The 21,878-nt window shown below is 46.1% G+C and overlaps 1 protein-coding gene across 1 annotated transcript; it reads right to left on the bottom strand.

Annotated features, from left to right (window-relative positions):
* Nucleotides 1-9,286: 9,286 nt before the first annotated feature.
* Nucleotides 9,287-11,733, bottom strand: LOC127673751 (sperm motility kinase Y-like). Its single transcript, XM_052169521.1, has 2 exons — nt 11,627-11,733; nt 9,287-10,842 (listed from the first exon to the last, which is right to left on the bottom strand). Exons 1-2 carry the CDS (start codon nt 11,727-11,729, stop codon nt 9,287-9,289), a joined length of 1,659 nt encoding a protein of 552 aa, XP_052025481.1. The 5' UTR covers nt 11,730-11,733.
* Between the last annotated feature and the right edge of the window lie 10,145 nt (nt 11,734-21,878).

The following is a 21,878-nucleotide window of genomic DNA, read 5'->3' as shown; positions in this document are numbered from 1 at the left end:
ATAGGGCTCCCTCTAATGTCCAATCCCATCATGGCACCTTCTCTGGAAGATAAGACAGGTTCAAGCTGCTTCAGGTTAACATTGACTCTTGTTTCACTCAGACACTCATGTTTGTGAGAATCCCAGGAGCTTAGAACCAGAGATAGGAAGAATAGGGCCTTCCCCATGCCCTTGGCTAATGTTGGAGCAGGCTCCCCATCTCCTACAACTGGGCAGGCCAAAGAGACTGATATGGGGAGCAGAAGGCTTGAGGGCCAAGAACTGCCTTGCCCAGACCTGGCCCAAGGCTGGAGGTGCTGGAATGCTACCAAGTCACCTTCAAGGCTGGCCGGCACAGACAGGGATGCTGTATGGCTCTTGCCTACTCCACAGTGTCCTGCAGGTGTGGTTCCTCATGAAGTCATCACAAGGAGAGGCCGCTTAGGAAATTTTTGCCATGAGAGGAGGAACCAGCAGCTCACCAGTGTCGCTGTGTGACCTAGTCATGAGCTGTCTGCATGAGTGAGCCCACATGCTTTTTCCATGCTAAGAACACACTGGTCACTTGTGTGGTTTGCCTCTGCCTCCCCAACCTGCAGAGAGATACAACAGTGCGATGTTAGTTCTTTCCCTGACTGTTGGTGATTTTGGTGTTTCTACAATCCCAGGACTCCAGCTCTACCCAGACCATCCTAATTCTGTCATAGCCGATCTATCCTGGGCCTGACAGGCCATCCTGATGGTGTGCTCTGTCTTAGCTCTCAGGACACACTTCCCCCCGGTTTCCTCATTCTGTTTCCTCCGACCATCCCAGCATGCACCAGCTCCATATCCCTCCCAGGTTTAGAATCCCTGATAATCCCTGATATGTTTGTGTTCTCCCAGGCTGGGTTGTGGGCACTTGTGTGGCTCCAGTGCATCCTAGAATTCCTTGCAATCCTCCATTCCATGCCATATGCCACCTTTCAGTCCACACTGGCACCGGGGATGCTGGCCTGCCCAGGCTTCCCTCCATTGTTGTCCCTTTTGCACTTATGTCTTTGAGGAATGGCTCTGGATGTGGTCACCACTCTCTACCCTGGACGCATCTGTGAGTTCAAGGACGGCCACCTTTCACTTAAGCAAACTTGTCCACAGACTGTGCGGGTCCCATCAGCTGAGAGCAGCCTCTACACTACAGTGATGCTCATCTTACACTTTTCAGCTATGAGGGACTGTAGGATCTGTCCTGAGGGCCCTACACATTCTGCAGGTAGGAGAGCCATGCAGGGGGCTTGCTATTTGGTCAGTTCTTCTGGGTATTGCCTTGAGCTGAGAGCCTTTGTGAGGGCACATGCTCCTGTATTAAATGAGCTGGCTCCACTCTGCCTGGACTGTGCTGGGACTGCCTCTCATGCTCTCTCCTCCCAGTCTCTATCTGTTCCTAATTCTCTGTGAGTCCAACATCAAGCCTAGTGGTCAATCAGCCTTCATGCCAGTCCAGGAACACAGAGCCCTCACTGTCCTCTGAATAGGTTTCACAGGGCCCCTGCTTTAGTCTCTTGGTGTCCTATAGTGATAGAAACTCAAGTTTCTTAGGTCCCTAGGACTTGTTTTGCAGCCATTTGAACAAGGTAGAGGTAAAGAAAGGTTGAAATAATGTCCTGCAGTTCTGCATGTTCACCACTGGAGGGCTGCACGCTGTTCTGTCCCTGCTGTGCCACTCAGCAAGCCCTCTCAGTCAGGCTCTGAGCCTGAAGCAGAGAACCACTGCTAAACCCAGTGCTCCCAAAATCTGGCTGCACCTCCAGGGATGCCTGCAGAGGATTCCCTAGGACCTTGAGGACCCAATTTGGGAATCTTAGGTGGTCAGGGTGCTGGAGCCAAAAGAGCTGTACGAGACATTACCTGGTATGTGACCTCTGTCCCTACATCCTGAGTAGCAGGACCCACAGTTCTGCGAAGGTCTCTGGGTGGCTGCTGGAAGGAGGTGAAGGAGGATATGGAGGGTGATGAGGAGACGAGTAAGCGGGACCAAGGCAGGAGCACTGCCCATCCACTGCTGTGGGAGCACTGCCCACACACTGCTGTGGGAGCACTGCCCATCCACTGCTGTGGGAGCACTGCCCATACACTGGTTTGGGAGCACTGCCCATCCACTGCTGTGGGAGCACTGCCCATCCACTGCTGTGGAACACTGCCCATCCACTGCTGTGGGAGAACTGCCCATCCACTGCTGTGGAACACTGCCCATCCACTGCTGTGGAACACTGCCCATACACTGCTGTGGGAGCACTGCCCATACACTGCTGTGGGAGCACTGCCCATACACTGCTGTGGGCTGTCCTGTCCTGGGCTCTTTCCTGCTGTAACTCTGAAGTACAAAGCAAATAGGACTGTCTGAGATGAGGACAGCTTCTGTTCTGAACTGTGAGAAGAAAAGACAGGCGCTCTCTGTGACATCCACTGGAGCACAGGGTCCCACATGAGCCTCATTCCCAAGTGATGCCATCTGCTCTGCAGAGTGGCTCCAGTCAGTGTCAGGAGAGGCGAGATTGCCTGTTTCTGAAAGCTGAGCTCTCCCCAACCACCCACAGACCCAGCAATTGTGCCTCCTCCGTGCCCATCTCTACTGGGGCCAGCGGCTCCCTCATGTCATTTCTTACTCCTGCCAGTCGGTTGTGTAATAGCCCATAGGATCTGGACTCAACTTCATTGGCCAAGGCCAGCTGCTCTTTACTTAGATAAGACTCTGAGAACAAGGCCACACAGAGTATTAATGGCCCATTGTTTGTCCTTGAGTTTCCTTCAGTGTTGCCCTGAGTGACCATTGCAGCCTGTGGCCAGGGATTCAGATTAGCATTGGCCAGGTCAGGGTCTTTGCTCCCTGGTCCTGTAGCTCACCTCCACTGTAGTTCCATGTGTCCTGGCTGCTACAGCTACTCCAGGAACCACTAGATGTCTTCCCACAGAGGCTCACAGATCCTGTGGGCTCATCCACAGACATCTCATGATCTCCCTCCTGGGAGTTAGGCTTGATGCACCCTGTGTGGGAGCTGCCAGGGCTTTAGGAAAACAGTGAGAGGCAATGGAGGAGATGTTGTCTGCTTCTCTTCTTGTCCTCCTTGCCCAGGGAGGTTCTGCTGCAGGGTTCCAGCTCCAGCAGGTCACTGATGTAGCATTCCCGGTAGCTCTTCTTCTCTGAGGGGAAAGCAACACAAGACCTGCTGAGGGAGGAACGTGAAGTACCCTGCACTTTTTAACTGGTGATTGTCAGAGTCCTGCCAACCGAGAGATGCATCTGCACCTGTGCGCATGGAGCAAAAGTCCACCCTTGTGGAATGAGCTCTGCGTTCCCATGACAGCTGGGAACAGACTTTGTCCCCAGCAGCCTCCTATCATCCCCTTGGTATAGTTCTTCAGGCTGTGACACCTTGTCTCTTAGCTACAGAGCCATCCTGAGCAGCCCTGGTGGTCTATCACCCAGGAGAGGACCAGGTGAAAACAGAACCCATCAGTTCCTTCTGAGCATGTACAGTCGTGCAATATGCACCCGGCATCCCTGAGCGCCTGCCTTACAGCATGGGTACAGAGTTCTACTTGCTAATGTTTCACAAATACATTCAGGCACACTCATCTCTCTCTCTTTCAAACACACACACACACACAGACACACACAAAGATAGGCACACAAACATTCATACACACATTCATGTATACCCATGTACAGACACACAGAGGCATGCACACAGCCCACATCCCCCTACATACATGTAATACATGCATGCAAATACACAGACAGAGGCACACACTCCTGCTTGTGCACTGTGGTTTCAGTGTGCGGCAAGTCAGGTCCTTTCTCAGTGGGGTCTTTGAAAAGTTGAGAGAACAATGAGTCTTTAGGCAGCGTTAACGCTATCCCCTTGCAGACAAACTTGCTTCTTTGTCTGTTTGCAGTGCTAAGGATGTAAGGAAAATGACACTGTAGAATCATATGCATCTTGGAGGGATGGAAAGGTCACTCCCACCTTTCATCCCAACCCTCGGAGGGAGGAACGAGCTGATGACCACCAGTAATGATGACTTGTAATGGAAGGTGTGGTCTGGAAGCCCAGCCAGCCCAGCCAGCCAACCCCAGGAGCAGGTCTCAAGGGTTGATGTGCTACATCCTCAGATCATAGAGAGGGTGCGTGGCCATCAGGTAGGTGCCCAGACCCAGGTGGATCTAATACCCACTCTCTGCCTCCTCCAGCTGCTGTAGCCCCTGCAGCACAGGCTGCAAGCTGAGGTGGAGGTGGTGGGTGGTACTAAGCTGTTGCAGCAGGTAATGGGAGCGCCAGGCATGGCCCGTGTAGAACAGCAGCTTCTGTGTTCCCAGCAGCCCTTCTCCCTGTATTCCCAGCTTCTTCCCCTGGACAGACAGGACAGACAATGTGACTTTGCAGTTTAGAAAATGGTTACAGCAGCAGCAGCAGCAGCAGCAGCAGCAGCAGCAGCAGCAGCAGCAGCAGCAGCAGCAGAGAAAAACCTTAACGTAGGCCATAAGCCACAACTGGGCCCTCCCCATCCTTCATTTGGAGAGCTCATGTCCCTGTGGAAACAGTCTCAGGGCCCTGTGAGTACCATCTCTCTGCAGCCTTAAGAATGCAGACGAAACCTGGGGCAGCCCCCCTATGTACACAAGTCTTGCTTGCAGGATTTTCAGTGAACCCTAATCAGTGCTTGGCCTGCCTGCTCTCCTGCATTCCTCACTGTCATGGCTTTGGGAATAAGGAAGGAGGGACAGAGGCTAACTGGTGTATCTCTAATTTCCCCTTTGTTGCTGAGTGGAAAATTGGTAATTGGTGGCAGCCAGAGCTATACATCTCTTGGAGAGCTCATCCCAGACATGGCTGTGAGGATCACAAGGATGAGTGATGTTTTGGAGAAAGAAAAATTAGGATGAAGTTGTTGAGTCCTAGGTTCTGAGGACTGCTGAGATTTATGGATGGATTTACCCTTCAGACACCCACCAGAACTGTTACCTTTAAATATGTATCCTGGGGAAGTCACAGAGCAAGTGTGGAGTGTGGTCTTCCTCCTGAAAGACAGAGGTTATGTGGGATGCGGAAACGAGAGCGTGAGGTAGGATCTGGGGTAGCAGGAGACAAGACAGAAAGAGGAGGGGTCCTCACCTGATAGATGATCACTCCATTCAGAGTGAGACGCAGGAAAACAGTAGGGTGGTCCTCCTCCTTTACCTAGAACACAGGACAGATGTTTAGGCTGTGTCTCTGGGCAAGTGGAAGGAGGTCTTTCTAACAGCCTAGAGGGCCCACAAACCAAGAGCTCTGTCCTGGCCTCTCGTTCCCCTACATATGCCCAGGGCACACGTGTATTTGGTATGCTTCTATAGGTGTTTCTGTTCTATGAACCCCTTAGACCAAAGTTGCACACTTAGTGGAAGGCTGTGGAAGGCTGCGAACTGGGAGCAGAGGCCGTGCAGTATGCAGGCGTTGAATATGGGACCGCCAGAGAGGCCAACCATGATCTTCCAATCAATGTCAGACCAAGCCAGTTACAGCAGAGGCTCGGCAAAGGTTTACCAGAACTCAGACACCAGAGAAACTCAGTGTGACACCTCAGGACAGCCACCAGCTCACCACAGGCCATGCAGGCCCTAAGCACCACCCTGCCTATACTAACTGCATTCTAAGTCATGCTGTCAACCAGGTGGCTTAGAAGCACTGTTGTCCTGGGAAGCTTTGATCCCACACCTCAGGGTCAGTCTTGTATATCCTGAGGAAGTGAACAGAATATCCTCAAGATGGCAGGCATCCCTTATGAAGCATAACACTGCCTCATGTGGAGTCAGACCCTGCTGCTCATGGTGGATGGCAGGCACATGCCGTAGGATGGAGTTCACATGTCCCATGTTGATAATCTGAGTACAGAGCCACCAGCTAGCTGTGACCCCACGCTGCCCTATCTCTGTGCTGACTTCCCCTCCACTGACATTTGCAGTCAGAACCAACTCTGTAGCTACAGCCAATGTCCAACAGAGTGAGTTAGGCCTTCTGCCTTAGCATCAGACCCAAAGGTGAGGATGTGGTTCCTTAATATTTTTGGTTCTGCTACCCTCTCATGTCATGCAGGTGCACATAGGACCACAAAAGCAGCCCTCCTTCAAGGTCTGTGGAGCTCATTTCAGCCCCACAGCCCGTGTTCTTGGGAAAACTTGCCAGTGGGGCACTATGTGAGTGTGGACTGAGGGAAGCTTTGAGAAAAGCTGCCTGGACTCCATGTGGCACTGGAGAGAGCTGTGCAGGCAGACATGTGAGGCCCAAGGCACAGAGGACAGTAAGGAGCATGAGTTGGGGACCAGTGAGGGAGAACACTGGCGGGGCCCGCAGTCCCCAGAGCCATTTGCTCTCGATGGCAGTCAGCTAGGCTTCTGCAAGGAGAATAACCTGTCACTCACCATCTCCCTTTCCAGGGTACAGGTGAGGAAACAGAGGCACAGAGTGCATAAGGTAGCTGGGTTTGTTCCTGTTTCCAGAGGCTGGGTGGATAACACTCTGCAGCTGAGCAGGCCAAGGTACTCAGAGGTGTCAAGCTCTCGGGGCTTATGCAGGAGCCAAAGGCATGGCCTACTTTGGCCCTCATTCCTACACCACAGTGACAGCCTTTGCAGTATTTGTGTTGGGGGCTGGTAAGCACACTTGGATGTGAGTTTTTCTGTCTCTGTGCCCTTTTCCCTCCCCAGTTATATGTCCTTCTGTCATTCATGGTGAGCAGATATCAGACACCCCCACTTCCAGAAAAAAAGAACACACAAGGAGGGTGACAGACACACAGAAAGGGTGACACACACACAGGGAGGGTGACATATTTTCCTGTTCTTTTGGGAATAGGCATGTGGCACGAAGTACCTGCTCATAAAGACTAAGTCCTTTTGGTGGCCCAGGTCATCCTGTAACCCACTGGCAGCCAGGAGAAAGCAGGCCTTCTCTATGTGCAGAAACCTGGAACTCAGTATCTGTTCCTTCAGGTGGCAGTAGTACAGGTGACAGGCTTTCTTGCCAGTGAAAGGCAGCAGGGCAGAGGTTCTGGATGAGTGACTCGCCTATGTCAGCAGCACTGCACCCTCATCCATCCTAGGCCTGGCGTTCTGGTCCACAGGCCTCTGAGCTCTCTTGGTGGCCACTGGTCACCAGCTCCCTGGTCTGTCCATACACATGGCATCTCATATCACAGGGACCTTAGTGACACATGGATGAAGTCAGGCGCCTATACCAACACAAGGGCTGTCCCTGTGGATAGAGCCCTCTAGCAGCTGAGATCACGGTGGCGGGGGTGGGGGTGGGGGGCAATTGGTATTATTTGAGAGATCTCCTGAATAGGAAACATGGAAGTCTCAGGCACAGGGCCACAGACTTGTCTCCTAGTCAGTCTACCTATGCTATGTCATCAGCTAGGCAAAAACAGTGAATCCCTCCTGAGAACCTCTCTCAGATCTTTTAGTATAGCCACCTGACCAGTTCAGGGAACCATATCCACCAGCCTACTGATTTTCCCTGCTGATATATCTCTAGGAATTTCCACATAATCATGCTTCCTCACTGTCCAGAAACTTCCTCTCTTCCCCCCAGAAGCTGTTTCTTCTGGGAATGCTCCCGAATGTTCCTTCAGACCTATTACATTATCAGCTTTGGGAAAATGTTCCTCATTCAGAACATACCATTTCCTGTTGTCTCTGCCACCTAGCTCTGTCTCTTAGAGATGAACCCTCAAGAATACTGATAACTCTTCTGTAAATATTAATATTCAGTTAAATCATTTTTTATAATTGGTTCTCAGTGTGCTATCTGGATCCATAAATAGGCAGATAGCAATTCTAATAGTGACACAGAAATAAGTTGGTTAATTTCTTCTCTCTTTCTTTCTTTTTCTTTCTTTCTTTCTTTCTTTCTTTCTTTCTTTCTTTCTTTCTTTCTTTCTTTCTTTCTTCTTTCTTTCTTTCTTTCTTCTTTCTTTCTTTCTTCCTTCCTTCCTTCCTTCCTTCCTTCCTTCCTTCCTTTCTTTCTTTCTTTCTTTCTTTCTTTCTTTCTTTCTTTCTTTCTTTCTTTCTTTCTTTCTTTCTTTCTTTCTTTTTCCTTCCTTCCTTCCTTCCTTCCTTCCTTCCTTCCTTCCTTCCTTCCTTCCTTCCTTCCTTCCTTCCTTCCTTCCTTTTCTTCTTCTTCTTCTTCTTCTTCTTCTTCTTCTTCTTCTTCTTCTTCTTCTTCTTCTTCTTCTTCTTCTTCTTCTTCTTCTCCTTCTCCTTCTCCTTCTCCTTCTCCTTCTCCTACTCCTTTTCTCCTTCTCCTTCTCCTTCTCTTTCTCCTTGTCCTCCTTCTCCTCCTCCTCCTCCTCCTCCTCCTTCTCCTCCTCCTTCTCCTTCTCCTTCTCCTCCTCCTTCTCCTCCTTCTTCTTCCTCTTCTGTCTTCCTCTTGACCTGCTGCTGCTGTTACAGTTACTGTTGTGCTTCTCCCATTGTGTCTGTTCCTGGGCCATGTGTTTGAAATCACCACCTGTTCATACTCAGGACATAATTCCCTGATGACACTGTGAAAGTGACAAGGTAATTTATTAGAGATAAAAGAAATAATGAGGTAGAATTCTTAGAATAACATGTGGGACTTTGACATGCATTAATATTTTATGTCTTTTTTTCTACTTTGTAGTCAAGATCTTGGAAAGAAATCACTTAGAATTTTTTTTTTAATCTATGTATTACTAGGTGTTTCTTAGGAGCAAAAGGATAATCAGTATGCAAAAACTATGAATGCATGGAACATTATCAATAATCAGTAAACTATGCTATTGTACTTATTCAATGACATTGCTGGTTATTAGATTTGAGGCTTACTGGAATGTGATGTCACTTTTGAAAATGTAAGAATCTGTTCTTCAGCTCTTGTGATTGATTGGCACATTGCTAGGGCCTGTAGCCCCTGAAAGAGTCCTTGAGCCCATATGCATCTAGTACTTACCCTGTGGGAACTGTTGTCTTTAGGGAAGATGGACTCCAGGAGAAGGAATGGGGTCAGCAAAACAATTCTGTTGTGTGGATTAAAAATCATTGATATTGAGTCCATGCTGGCAAGAGGAGAAACCCAGAATTGGGAGAAGGCTTGGGGTTGATGAATTCTAAAGTACTTCGAGAAGATGAGAAGGTAAGAATTGTGGGCAAAATGAAAATGAAAATGAAGACAGAGGAGGGACCAGCACAGAGTAAAGTGGGTAGGACAAAGCACAAAGGTACCTGGGCCCTGCCTGCTTCTTTTTCTCTGGATTTTCTCCATGTGCCTCATTTCTGGGGGGAGACTCTGTGCTGCCTGCGGCGAGATTGATTTCCTCCTGTAAAGCAGCAACAGAGTCTCCTCATGGCATTTCGTATCCTCTTGGCCCATCCCCTGAAGCCTCGGGGCTGGGCCCTGGCCCTGCTGGGGATGGGCTTATTCTCTGAGGCACTGTGGGAGAGGGGATTGTCTTCTGGGATCGAATTGCTGCTGTTTTCAGTGATTCTGGTTGTTGTGTTAATACAGGGGACACTCATGGCAAATATATGTTGTTGGTCCTCTGTGGGTTTCCACTGGAGTGGCCGCAAGTGAAGAAAACCAGGCCCAGTGGATGTTCTTCCTGCTCTTTGCCTAGCCTTCTGGCCATAGGTAGACTCTTGACCAGTGTAGGATGGTGAGACCAGTGGGCCAAGTATAGGAGCACTTCTGCTTGTCTTCATTCCTAAAGTAAAAGCAGCAGCAGCCTCAATGGTCGGGAATGGGGCTGCCACTGGACTCACTGTCTGAGTCACTGTTGAGTAGACATGTCTCTGGAGAGCCTGTCCTTTTAGTAAAGTATAGCAAGCCATGGCTTGGTTATATTTCTGTTTACGTAGTGACCCGAGAATGTCTTGAGCTCGGAAGCCAAGATATTCCATGGCTTGGACAATGGTAGGGTCTGCCCTGGCAGGGATTAGATCCTTACAGGGATTTGGGAACATCTTCCAGTCCCCTTTAAACCAGGGGTGCAGCATCACCTCCATGGGTGTGGGCCTATATGTAGGGTGGATGGTCAGTAATAGACTAAGCAAGTCCTCTAGTTCTTGTGAGACCCCACAGGGGGCAGGATATACTCCTGCCACAACTTGTCTTTGCAGTTCGTGGATGATCACAGAATCAAAAGGCACCTTCCCGACAATCATCAAATACAGGACCACACCTAAGGTCCACGAGTCGCTTTTGGTACCATCGTATCTTTTACCGAGGAAGAATTCTGGGGCACCAAAAGAGTAGGAACCACAGTGCTGACTGAGCATTTGACCAGGTTTGACTTTGGTACTAAGGCCAAAGTCGATTATTTTGATTTTTCCATTGTTATCGATCAGGATGTTATCAGGTTTCAGGTCCCTGTGCACGATACCATGTTCATGGCAGTAGCTCACGGCAGCGATTACTTGTTTAAATATTTTCCGGGCCTCGTCCTCCTCTATGTGGCCAGAATTTTTGATGTATTGGTAGAGTTGTTGTCCTTCAACAAATTCCATTACCAGGTATATGCTTTTTTTGGTTTCAATCACTTGTAGAAGTGAGATGATGTTGGGATGGTTGAGTGTTCTCATTATATTGGCCTCCATCATGGCTGACTGGAACCACTGCTTGCCCTTTTCAAGAACTTTGATGGCCACAGGTGTGCCTGTGAGCCGGTGTTGGGCCAGGAGGACCTTGGCGTTACTCCCTTGCCGGATGGTCCTCAAGACTTTGTATTGGGAGTGGAAGTCTTCCTCCTCAGAGATATGGGGCTCGAAGCTGATTGGTGGTAACTCCTCCTCACTATGTGTAGGTATTGAATCACTACTAATGCTACCTAAAAATAACATAAAAAGAATAGAATCAATGTAATGAAAAAGATGTAGGAAAACAGAAACCAAAATTAGTACACATGCTACCTAAAAATAAACAAAGAAAATGTGCTTGACATAAAGGTAAGTAAAGGCTAGAAAAATAGAATGAATATTATGAAAAATATATGGGGGAAAAGATAAAGTAAAAAAATGTAAGTAAAACCTAACCAAATAACGCACCCCAAACTAGAAACCCAAGAGTACACACATTCCAAATACAGATGATGAAACTAAAAAACATAGTCATAAAACAGGGTGATTGGGAGGGTTACAGTTGATTAATACTATGATTGGATGTAGATTGAAGCAAAAAATCATATGAAAAAATGAGAGGTGAAAGCATTAGTAAAAGACAAAACAAATATAAATTCCCAGCACTTCAGTGAATATTCCATTTCGTTTTAGGACGTAGTCTTTCCCAATGAAACCATACCTCCCCTGAGCAAAATATTGAAACTTAAAATTAAGCAATGACAAACAATAAGATAGTAAAATATCAGAGACTATTAAACCTGTACAACCAAGGCCAAAAAGCCATAGAGTCTGGACTCAACTTCAGTGGCCAAGGCCAGCTGCTTTTTACCAGCACAAGACTCTGAGAACAAGACCGCACACAGTTTTGATGGCCCATTCTTTGTCCTTGAGTGGCCTTCAGTGTAGCCCTGAGTGACCATTGCAGCCTGTGGCCAGGGATTCAGATTACCATTGGCCAGGTCAGTGTGTTTGCTCCCTGGTCCTGTAGCTCACCTCCACTGTAGTTCCATGTGTCCTGGCTGCTGCAGCTGCTCCAGGAACCACTAGATGTCTTCCCACAGAGGCTCACAGATCCTGTGGGCTCATCCACAGACATCTCAAGCTCTCCCTGCAGGAAAAGCCAAAGTGTCTTGAAAGGCAAATATGTATTAATTGTAAGCCAATGACAACATGCCGTGAATAAATCACTAAACAATAATAATGCAAAAATAGGAAACCAAAATATATTGAAAATAGATAGACTGAAGCAGCCTGAAATGCATTAGGAAATAATCATAACAATAAAATATCATGTGAGAAAATAAATCCTAGGGAAAACAAAGTAGCCATCCAAATAAAGCATAAATAAAAATCAAAAGAGCAGCACTAAGGAGACACACAGCCAGTGGCCTTACAAATATGTGGTCTAATCTATCCCTTGAGCTCATTCCAAAGTCAATCAATAAATAAACAGCAAGCTCTCTCTATATGCCTTTAACCTGAGAGTATGTGGTGGTCATATCAAATCCCTGGGAGCTTCTGGTCAACCGGCCCCAGATTCTTGGCCAGTTTCAGGCCATTGAGTAAGTCTGTCTCAAAAATAATGTTGATGGCCTACCTTAGGTACAGCAGCCGGGCTGACTTCTCTCCTGTACACTCTCTTGCACCAAGGTACAAGCAATACAGATGCAAGAGACCAAGGGGTATGTGCACAGGCAGGTGCACAGACACAGATGCAGACGCAGACACAGACACAGACAGATACAGACACAGAACCAAACAGAGACAGACACAGACACAAGCACAGACAGACACAGAACCAAACACAGACACACACACAGACAGACACAGACAGAGAACCAATCACAGACACAGACGGAGATGCAGACCCAGACACAGACACAGACACAAACAAAAAAGCACACACACAGGCAAAAATACACACACAAATACAAAAAAGTGAACTTACACACACACACAAATACAGACAAAGACACAAACACAAAAGCGCACTCACACACAAATACACAAATACACAAATACAGAAATGTGAATTTACACACACACACACACACACACACACACACACAGATACAGGCACAGACCCAAAAGCACACACACACAAATACACACACAAATACAGAAAAGCAAACTTACATACAAAAGCACACAGGAATACAAACTCTTACACAAACACAGAATTACACTACACACAATTACATAGAAACAGGTATATACTTGCTCACACACACACACACACACACACACTCACCAAACACACACTCCCTGGAAACACACCTATAAACTCACACAGTCCCACATACACTGACTCACACACTGGAACTATTATACACACACTCACACACAAGCAAATCCGTAAACACACACTCCTACACACACTGTAACATACACAGCCACACAGCACTCGTACAAACCAATCCAACCACACAAAGTCAATAGATACAATAAATACGCAAAGGGCACCACTCCACAACTCCTCTCAACGCACTCAAAGAAATCCAGGCCTGCCCACAGCTTATCATCTATTGGCTAGAGTGCCTCACAATCTCTCCTCATGAGGTCATAATAGGAGCCCTCATGGTTGGAAGGACTTCAAGGCTCTGGCTTAGGTGGGCTGTGAAGGCTGACACTAGGCTTTTAGAAATCAAAGCCTCTAGGATGATTTACTGTCCTTAGGTCTCTGGTTTGAATGTTTGCTGAACCTCCTGCTTTAAAACCATCATGTCTACCCTGTGTGTCACCTTTCCTTAGATTCTGACTGATTAGCATCAAGCTGATGCTGCAGTTTAACTTTTAAGACAAAGCTGTGTTTCAAACTGAGACATCAGGGGAGACACTGTTCTCATATTTCCTCAGAAAGTCTCTAGGTTCTCATCAAACACCTGAGACAGGGCTGCAGGAGTAGGCAGAGCACTTCCCTCCCAAGGTGTGGACTTGAGTTTGAATCCTCAGAACCCACATCAAAGATGGATGCAGCAGCAAAGTCTGTAAGCCCAGCATCCCTGGGTGGTGGGGGATGGGAGTAGGAAACGGGGTGTGCAGGTGTGGGCACCTGTCCAGAGGATGGCCTCTGACAGAACACAAGCGTAGGAGTATACATGTACACCTTACACATGATGGGGTAAGACGCACATGTAAACACCCTCTCCCCCAGCGAGGTCGGCGTGATCCATGGAAAACCATGTCCATTCTGAGTGTAGGGCTCACATTAGACACTGAGGTCCGAAGGTGGACCAGGCATGTGTGAGGACCAGGTGCTCTGTGCTGTCTGGGACCCAATGGATATTTCAATATTCTTTTCCACTTTTCAAACAATGAGTTGTCATTGTTTTCTAAGAAAGTGTGATAGGACACATAGAACCATTTTAGACAAGAATAGCTGGTCCTTTGTGGATCCAGGCTCTAAACCCAGGTCTTACAGTGCCAGGGGACTGACTGCAAGCAGTTCAAAATATCGTTAGTAATAATTTAATGTTTTCAATGATGAGGAGCAGGACTACAGCCCAGCAGGTCAGGATAAGTACCCCAGCACAAGGAAGTCTCATGGACACCTTCCTGCTGCTACTTTTAAGCTGCAACAGTCCCCTTGTCAGCCACGCCCAGCCTCAGATGGCATCTCTCTCTGCAAATCCCTTCTGAATCCCTTGGCCAAAGCCAACTACTGCTTACAAAGCAGGCCATCCCCTGCCCCTGCCAGGCACACCAAGCCTATAGTGTCATGGTCACTGGAAAGGTCAGGGTAAAAGAGGGAATGGAGAATTGTGCCTCCCAGTCCTTGATGACTGAGCCTGGAATCGCTGTAACCCTGGCACTTGGCAAGGTCCATGGAGACCCTGCCCGCCTTGGGGCTGGGTTTTATCTGATCACTCGCAGCATGTGGTTTCCTTCTTCCTCTAATGGTGGCCTTTGTGCTAATCCTCTCTGAATTTAGCCTTTCTCCTCAAATTTCTTTTATACTTAAAGGTCTTCTATCTCGTTAATCCATTGATTACAGTCAGTCAATGGGAGAGGGGAAAGGCTTCCGCCCTGGGGAGGATGAGGAGGCAGGATCGAGAACGCTCTGGGAAAGAGATGCCACCAGTTCAGCTGTGTATTCAAGGCCACAGTGAGGCGACTTGTGTTGTACAAGCACTATGGGGACACTGTTGTTCTTGTGAAGGGAGGAGCAAAGCCCAATGTTCCAGGAGCCACTAAGCTAGGCTGGTAAAGGAGGCTGTTGGTAGGCACAGAGCATGCGCATGAACAGCCAGTGAACTATAACCCCAGGATTTAGCCACGCCCTCCAGTCGTTATCACTGGGATTTTCAGAATGGAGGAGGTTGTGGTCGCTTCAGCATCAAGTGCTGGTGAGTGTGAAGGGAGCCCAGGGAGTTTGAAACCGTCCCTCTGAGCTCTCAGGGATATGGGGAACCGAGGAGACCTTGGGTTGTCTTGGTGGCACTGTTGTGAGTCTGATCTTGAGCTCCCTTGGGATGGATACCAAGTCCGGCTGCCTTGTTTTCAGGATCTTAGGGGAGTTGGACCTGTTTTCTCCCAACGCGCCTTAGGTTCCTTCCTCCAACTCCCACTTGGTGCGTCTCTGACCTCACAGCTGCTGCTTCTGCAATCAGGGTGTCCTGACCTGTCACCTCCCTCAGCTCTGCTGAACATCTGCAGAGTGAGCACTTTTAGTACAGATGTGAACAACAGTAATGACATAATCCTCGATGTTGCCCTCTTAGTGCACACATAAGAACACATAGATCAACAAAGTGAACAAAAATATAAATACCATGAGTGGCAATGGCTGCCAAGCAGAGATTCTGAACCTTACATGATCTAAAATCAGATCCATGCAAAAGTTGGAGAGGACAAGTGTGCACTGCAGGGACAGGAAGCTCCTGTTGAACACAGCAGACTGAGGCCTTAGAAGACAGAGGTTTCAGTGAAAGTGGTCTGTGACCAGCCAGGGCTCAGTGCTGTACTGGACACAACTTAGAGGTGGAGGGCATGTGAGCTCAGGCCACACAGGCTAATGGTCGGCTGCTAAAGGCTTCTGTCTACCAGTTATGAAGACACTACAGAAGTGATCTTAACCAGAAAAGGTGATCTGATGTGCCTCTTAACAGTGAGTTTGCAGCAGGTAGAGCTTCTTGTCCAGAGAGATCAGATAAGGCTTGGCTTCCTGACACAACAGAAGGAGAGCTGTGGGCATGCTCTGGGGAAAACTGGTGAGAGCCACAGGCAGCGTTTAGGATCTTTGCAGTTTGCATAAGTGTACTTTGAAGGAAGAAGCATTATTTTGGCATCAAGTTCTAAGTTCCATGAGGACAGAATAGCTCTGCCTGCTTCAAGGCCCACCTTAGCTATACAGAAGCTTCACCCTATGACTGTGCCTTAGCACACAACTCAGGACCAATTTATCTCACCTTGAGAGACAAATCTTAGTACTTCTCACCTAGTTCCATCACCACTAGACAGAGTTGGGCTTACAGCAGTGAGCTACAGACTCAAGGCAAACTAAGAATTCACACTGTAATCTGGGCTGCCCCCAGAACTGAGCATAGGTTTCTGTTTGGTTGAGACTGGAAGGCTGGGGACCAGAGAGAACTATTTAAAAAACAAACTGGCTGAAGTGACTGGTTTACATAGATAAGGGCAGATTGGAGAGCACAGACATGTAAAAGCATTTAAACTGTGTTTGGAAACATTATGCAGAATTCTTGGTATAGAATGAGATACTGATAACAGACAAGGCCCTCCTCTGTGCTGTGTGTATCTGGAGCCATGAATCCCTCCCTTCACACTCCTTCGATGGTGGGAGCACTGGGTGGTCTGTTCTGACATTGTTAATGCTATGGGGTTAAAATCCCCCGCCACTCCCGAGTCGTCCTGCCACCTTCCCTCCTGGATCTCTGAGCTCAAGCATCCACATCAGCATTTGTCTGTTGCTGGATGAAACTCTCAAGGAGCATCTACACAGGTTCCTGTCAGCAAGCACCTCTTGGCAGCATCAACAGTGTCTGTATTTGGTGGCTGCAGAAATGATGGAGCACCAAGTGGGGCAGTCCCTGGGTGGACCTTCCTTCAGTCTCTGCTCCATATTTGTCCCTGTCTTTTCTCCGGACAGGAATATTTCTGGGTTTAAAACTCGAGTTGGGTGGGTGGCCACATCCCTCCATGAGGGGCCATGCCTGTCTATTGGATGTGGCCTCTATGGGTTCTATCTCCCCTTTGCTGCACGTTTCTCCTAAAACCATCCCTACTGAGTCCTGGGAGTCTTTTATTTCCCTGCCATCGGGAATCTGGCAGTGGTTATACACGGTTCCTCATCCCCCACTGCTACATATTTTTATTCAATTTTCTACTCCTCTGTCCTTCTTTCCTGTCCCCTGCAGTACCTGTTATTGCCCCCTTATAAAATACCCCTCCTTTTTTTGCTACAAAGTCTCACCCTCCCTCAGTCTCCTCTAACCATCCTGTTCTCCCCTCACTTAAGTCCTGAAGCATCCACACCCTGGTCTTCCTTCCTCCTAAGCTCCATATGGTCTGGGGTTGTATTTTGGGTATTGTGAGCTTTTGGGCTAATGTCTGTTTATAAGTGAGTACATACCATGTCTGATCTTTGTGTCTGAGTTACCTCAGTTAGGATGATATTTTCTAGTTCCATCCATTTGCCTGTGGATTTCATGAAGCCATTGTTTTTAATAGATTACTCCAAGGAGTAAATGTACCTCATTTTGTGTATCCATTCTTCTGTTGGGGGACATCTGGGTTGTTTCCAGCTTCTGGCTATTATAAATATTAGTGGAACATGTGTCCTTGTTATAAGTTGGAGTATATTTTGGGTATAGACCTAGAAGTGCTATAGCTGTGTGTTCATGTAGATCTATCTGTCATTTTTGGAGGAACCACCAGATTGATTTTGACCAGCTTGCAGTGCCAGCAATGGAGACATAATCAGCCTTCCCCAAGTTCTAGCCAGCAGCTGCTGTCACCTGGGATTTTGATCTTCCAGATTTTTGGTTTTTTGCCTTTTTTTTATTTGATATAATTTATTTACATTTCAAATGATTTCCCCTTTTCTAGCCCCCCACTCCCCGAAAGTCCCATAAGCCCCCTTCTCTTTCCCTGTCCTCCCACCCACCCCTTCCCACTTCCCTGTTCTGGTTTTGCCGAATACTGTTTCACTGAGTCTTTCCAGGGGCCACTCCTCCTTTCTTCTAGTACCTCATTTGATGTGTGGATTATGTTTTGGGTATTCCAGTTTTCTAGGTTAACATCCACTTATTAGTGAGTGCATACCAAGATTCACCTTTTGAGTCTGGGTTACCTCACTTAGTATGATGTTCTCTGGCTCCATTCATTTGCCTAAGAATTTCAGGAATTCATTGTTTCTAATGGCTGAATAGTACTCCATTGTGTAGATACACCACAGTTTTTGCATCCACTCTTCTGTTGAGGGATACCTGGATTCTTTCCAACATCTGGCAATTATAAATACGGCTGCTATGAACATAGTAGAGCATGTATCCTTATTACATGGTGGGGAATCCTCTGGGTATATGGCCAGGAGTGGTATAGCAGGATCTTCTGGAAGTGAGGTGCCCAGTTTTCGGAGGAACCGCCAGACTGATTTCCAGAGTGGTTGTACCAATTTGCAACCCCACCAGCAGTGGAGGAGTGTTCCTCTTTCTCCACACCCTCTCCAACACCTGCTGTCTCCTGAATTTTTAATCTTAGCCATTCTGACTGGTGTAAGATGAAATCTTAGGGTTGTTTTGATTTGCATTTCCCTAATGACTAATGAAGTTGAGCATTTTTTAAGATGCTTCTCCGCCATCCGAAGTTCTTCAGGTGAGAATTCTTTGTTTAACTCTGTACACCATTTTTTAATAGGGTTGTTCGGTTTTCTGGAGTCTAACTTCTTGAGTTCTTTATATATATTGGATATTAGCCCTCTATCTGATGTAGGATTGGTGAAGATCTTTTCCCAATTTGTTGGTTGCCGATTTGTCCTCTTGATGGTGTCCTTTGCCTTACAGAAACTTTGTAATTTTATGAGGTCCCATTTGTCAATTCTTGCTCTTAGAGCATACGCTATTGGTGTTCTGTTCAGAAACTTTCTCCCTGTACCGATGTCCTCAAGGGTCTTCCCCAGTTCCTTTTCTATTAGCTTCAGAGTGTCTGGCTTTACGTGCAGGTCCTTGATCCATTTGGATTTGAGCTTAGTACAAGGAGACAAGGATGGATCAATTCGCATTCTTCTGCATGCTGACCTCCAGTTGAACCAGCACCATTTGTTGAAAAGGCTATCTTTTTTCCATTGGATGTTTTCATCCTCTTTGTCGAGGATCAAGTGGCGATAGGTGTGTGGGTTCATTTCTGGATCTTCAATTCTGTTCCATTGATCCTCCTGCCTGTCACTGTACCAATACCATGCAGTTTTTAACACTATTGCTCTGTAGTATTGCTTGAGGTCAGGGATACTGATTCCCCCAGATTTTCTTTTGTTGCTGAGAATAGTTTTAGCTATCCTGGGTTTTTTGTTGTTCCAGATGAATTTGATAATTGCTCTTTCTAACTCTGTGAAGAATTGAGTTGGGATTTTGATGGGTATTGCATTGAATCTGTATATTGCTTTTGGCTTTTTTGCTTTTTTTTGTTCTTGTATTTTTTAAAGCATGTTCTTTTATTGAAAAAGGACTTAAAAAAATTTTATGATAAAATTGAACATTCACATGGAGTATATTTCTGATAAAATAGTAGAGACATAGAAAAAGACATTAAAATTGACAGCTTTCATGGAAAGTAAAGTGATAGACATAAAAACATTGCTAATTTGAATGATAAAGGAAGTATGAACATTTTATGATAGAATTGAAGATTTACGTGCAAAATATTTCTGATAAAATTGTAGACAAATGTAGAAAAACGTTAAAATTGAAGATTATCATGGAAAATTTTTTATAAATATAATAATCGTTGGCATAAAAGTATTACTAAGTTGATTGAAACTGGAATTATAAACACTTTCTGGTAAAGTTCTAAATGGTGTCATGTGGAATCTCAGGGCTGATTTGATTTGCATTTCCCTGATGACTAAGTATGGTGAACAGTTCTTTAAGTGCTTCTCAGCCATTCAGTATTCCTCAGTTGTGAATTCCTTGGTTAGCACTCTATCTCGGTTTTAATATGGTTATTTGGTTCTCTGTAGCCTAACTTTTTGAGTACTCTTTATATTTTTGTTATTAGCCTCTAATGGATATATGGTTGGTAATGATCTTTTCCCAATCTGTGGGTTGCAATTTTGTCCTTCATAGTGTCCTTTGCCTTATAGAAGCTTTTCAATTTTATGAGGTCCCATTTGTTAATTGTTCATCTAGAGCATAAGCCATTATTTTTTGTAGAAGAAAATTTCCCCTGTACCCATGTGTTCAATGCCCTTCCCCACTTCCATTAGATCAGAATATGAGGTTTTATGTGGAGGTCCCTGATCCACTTGGACTTGAGCATTGTATAAGGAATTAAGAATAGATCAATTTTCATTCTTCTACATGCTGACTGCCAGTTGAACCAGCACCATTTATTGAAAATGCCGACTTTTTAGCCACTGCATTGATTTGGCTTCTTTGTCAACTGTCAAGTGACCGTAGGTTTCTGGGTGCATTTCTGGGTCTTCAAGGCTGTTCAATCCATATTCCTGTTTGTCTCTGTGCCATCACCGTGTGCATTTTCTCACTTTTGTTCTCTGCGACAGGTTGAGGTCAGGGATGGCGATTTCCCAGAAATTCTTTCATTGTTGAGAAGGGTTCTTGCTATCCTGGGTTTTTCCCTATTCCAAATGATTTAGATGTTTTCTCTTCCCATCTCTATGAAGAATTGAGTTGGAATTTTGATGGAGATTGCATTAAATTTGCAGATTGCTTTTGGTAAGATGCCCATTTTTACTGTATTAATCCTGACCATCCATGAGCATGGGAGATCTTTTTATCTTACTTCTTGGATTTCTTTTTTCAGGGACTTGAAATTCTTGTCATATAGATTTTTCACTTACTTGATTAGAGTCACACCAAGATATTTTATATTATTTGTGACTATATTGAAGGATATTATTTCTATAATGTCTTTCCCAGCCAATTTGTCCTTTGAGCAAAAAAGGCTTCTGATTTATTAGAGTTAATTTTATATCTAGCCACTTTTGTGAAGTTGTTTATGTGCTGTAGGACCTCTCTGGTAGAATTTTGGGGTCACTTTTGTGTACTATCATATCATCCTCAAATAGTGGTATCTTAACTTCCTCCTTGCCAATTTGTATCCCTTTGATGTCCATTGATTGTCTAATTGCTTTGGTTAGAACTTTGAGTACTGTATTGAATAGGGAGATGGATAGGAAGAGAGGGAGAGAGGGAGAGAAAGGGAAAGGGAGAGGGGGGGAGAGAGATGGAGAGGAAGAGGGAGAGGGAGATGAGAGGAGAGAGAGATGGAGGGGGGGGAGGTAAAGGGAGATGGTGAGAGAGATGCAGAGGGAGAGGGAAAGGGAGAGGGAGATGGGGGAGAGGGAGAGGGAAAGAGACAGAGAGAGAGAGAGAGACAGAGAAAGAGAGAACAGCCTTTTCTTCTCCCTGATTTTAGCGGAGTTGGTTTGAGTTTCTCTCTATTTAGTTTTATGTTGGACACTGGTTTGATGTCTATTGCTTTTATTATAAGTAGGTATCAACCTTAAATTCCTGATCATTCTAATAATTTTAACATGAAGGGTGTTGCATTTTTTTCAAAGACTTTTGCAGCTTCTAATGTGATGATCATTTGTTTTTTTGAGTTTCTTTCTTTGAGGACATGGGCACAGGGGAAAAGTTCCTGAACAGATCACAAATAGCTCATGCTCTAAGATCAAGAATTAACAAATGGGACCTCATAAAATTACAAAGTTTCAGTAAGGCAAAGGACACTTTTAAAAGGACAAAATGGCAACCATCAAATTGGGAAAGGATATTCACCAACCCTACATCTGATAGAGGGCTAATATCCAATATATACAAAGAACTCAAGAAGTCAAACCCCAGGGAACCATATAACCCTATTAAAAAATGGGGTACAGATCTAAACAAAGACTTTTTTTTCACCTGAAGAAATTCGGATGGCCGAGAGGCACCTTAAGAAGTGCTCAACATCATTAGTCATTAGGGAAATGCAAATCAAAACAACCCTGAGATTTCACCTCACACCAGTCAGAATGGCTAATGTCAAAAACTCAGGAGACAGC

Source organism: Apodemus sylvaticus, chromosome 23 (genome assembly GCF_947179515.1).
Source record: "Apodemus sylvaticus chromosome 23, mApoSyl1.1, whole genome shotgun sequence".
NCBI lineage: Eukaryota > Metazoa > Chordata > Mammalia > Rodentia > Muridae > Apodemus > Apodemus sylvaticus.
The sequence above is the reverse complement of the archived record's forward strand: the minus strand, read 5'-3'. Positions and strand labels throughout refer to the sequence as shown.

Excerpts from the sequence above, each read along its gene's own strand:
- LOC127673751 (XM_052169521.1), bottom strand. The coding sequence starts at position 11,729 with ATGTCTGTGGATGAGCCCACAGGATCTGTGAGCCTCTGTGGGAAGACA. Across the intron at positions 10,843-11,626 it reads CACATGGAACTACAGTGGAG|GTAGCATTAGTAGTGATTCA; the intron begins GTGAGCTACAGG and ends TGTTATTTTTAG.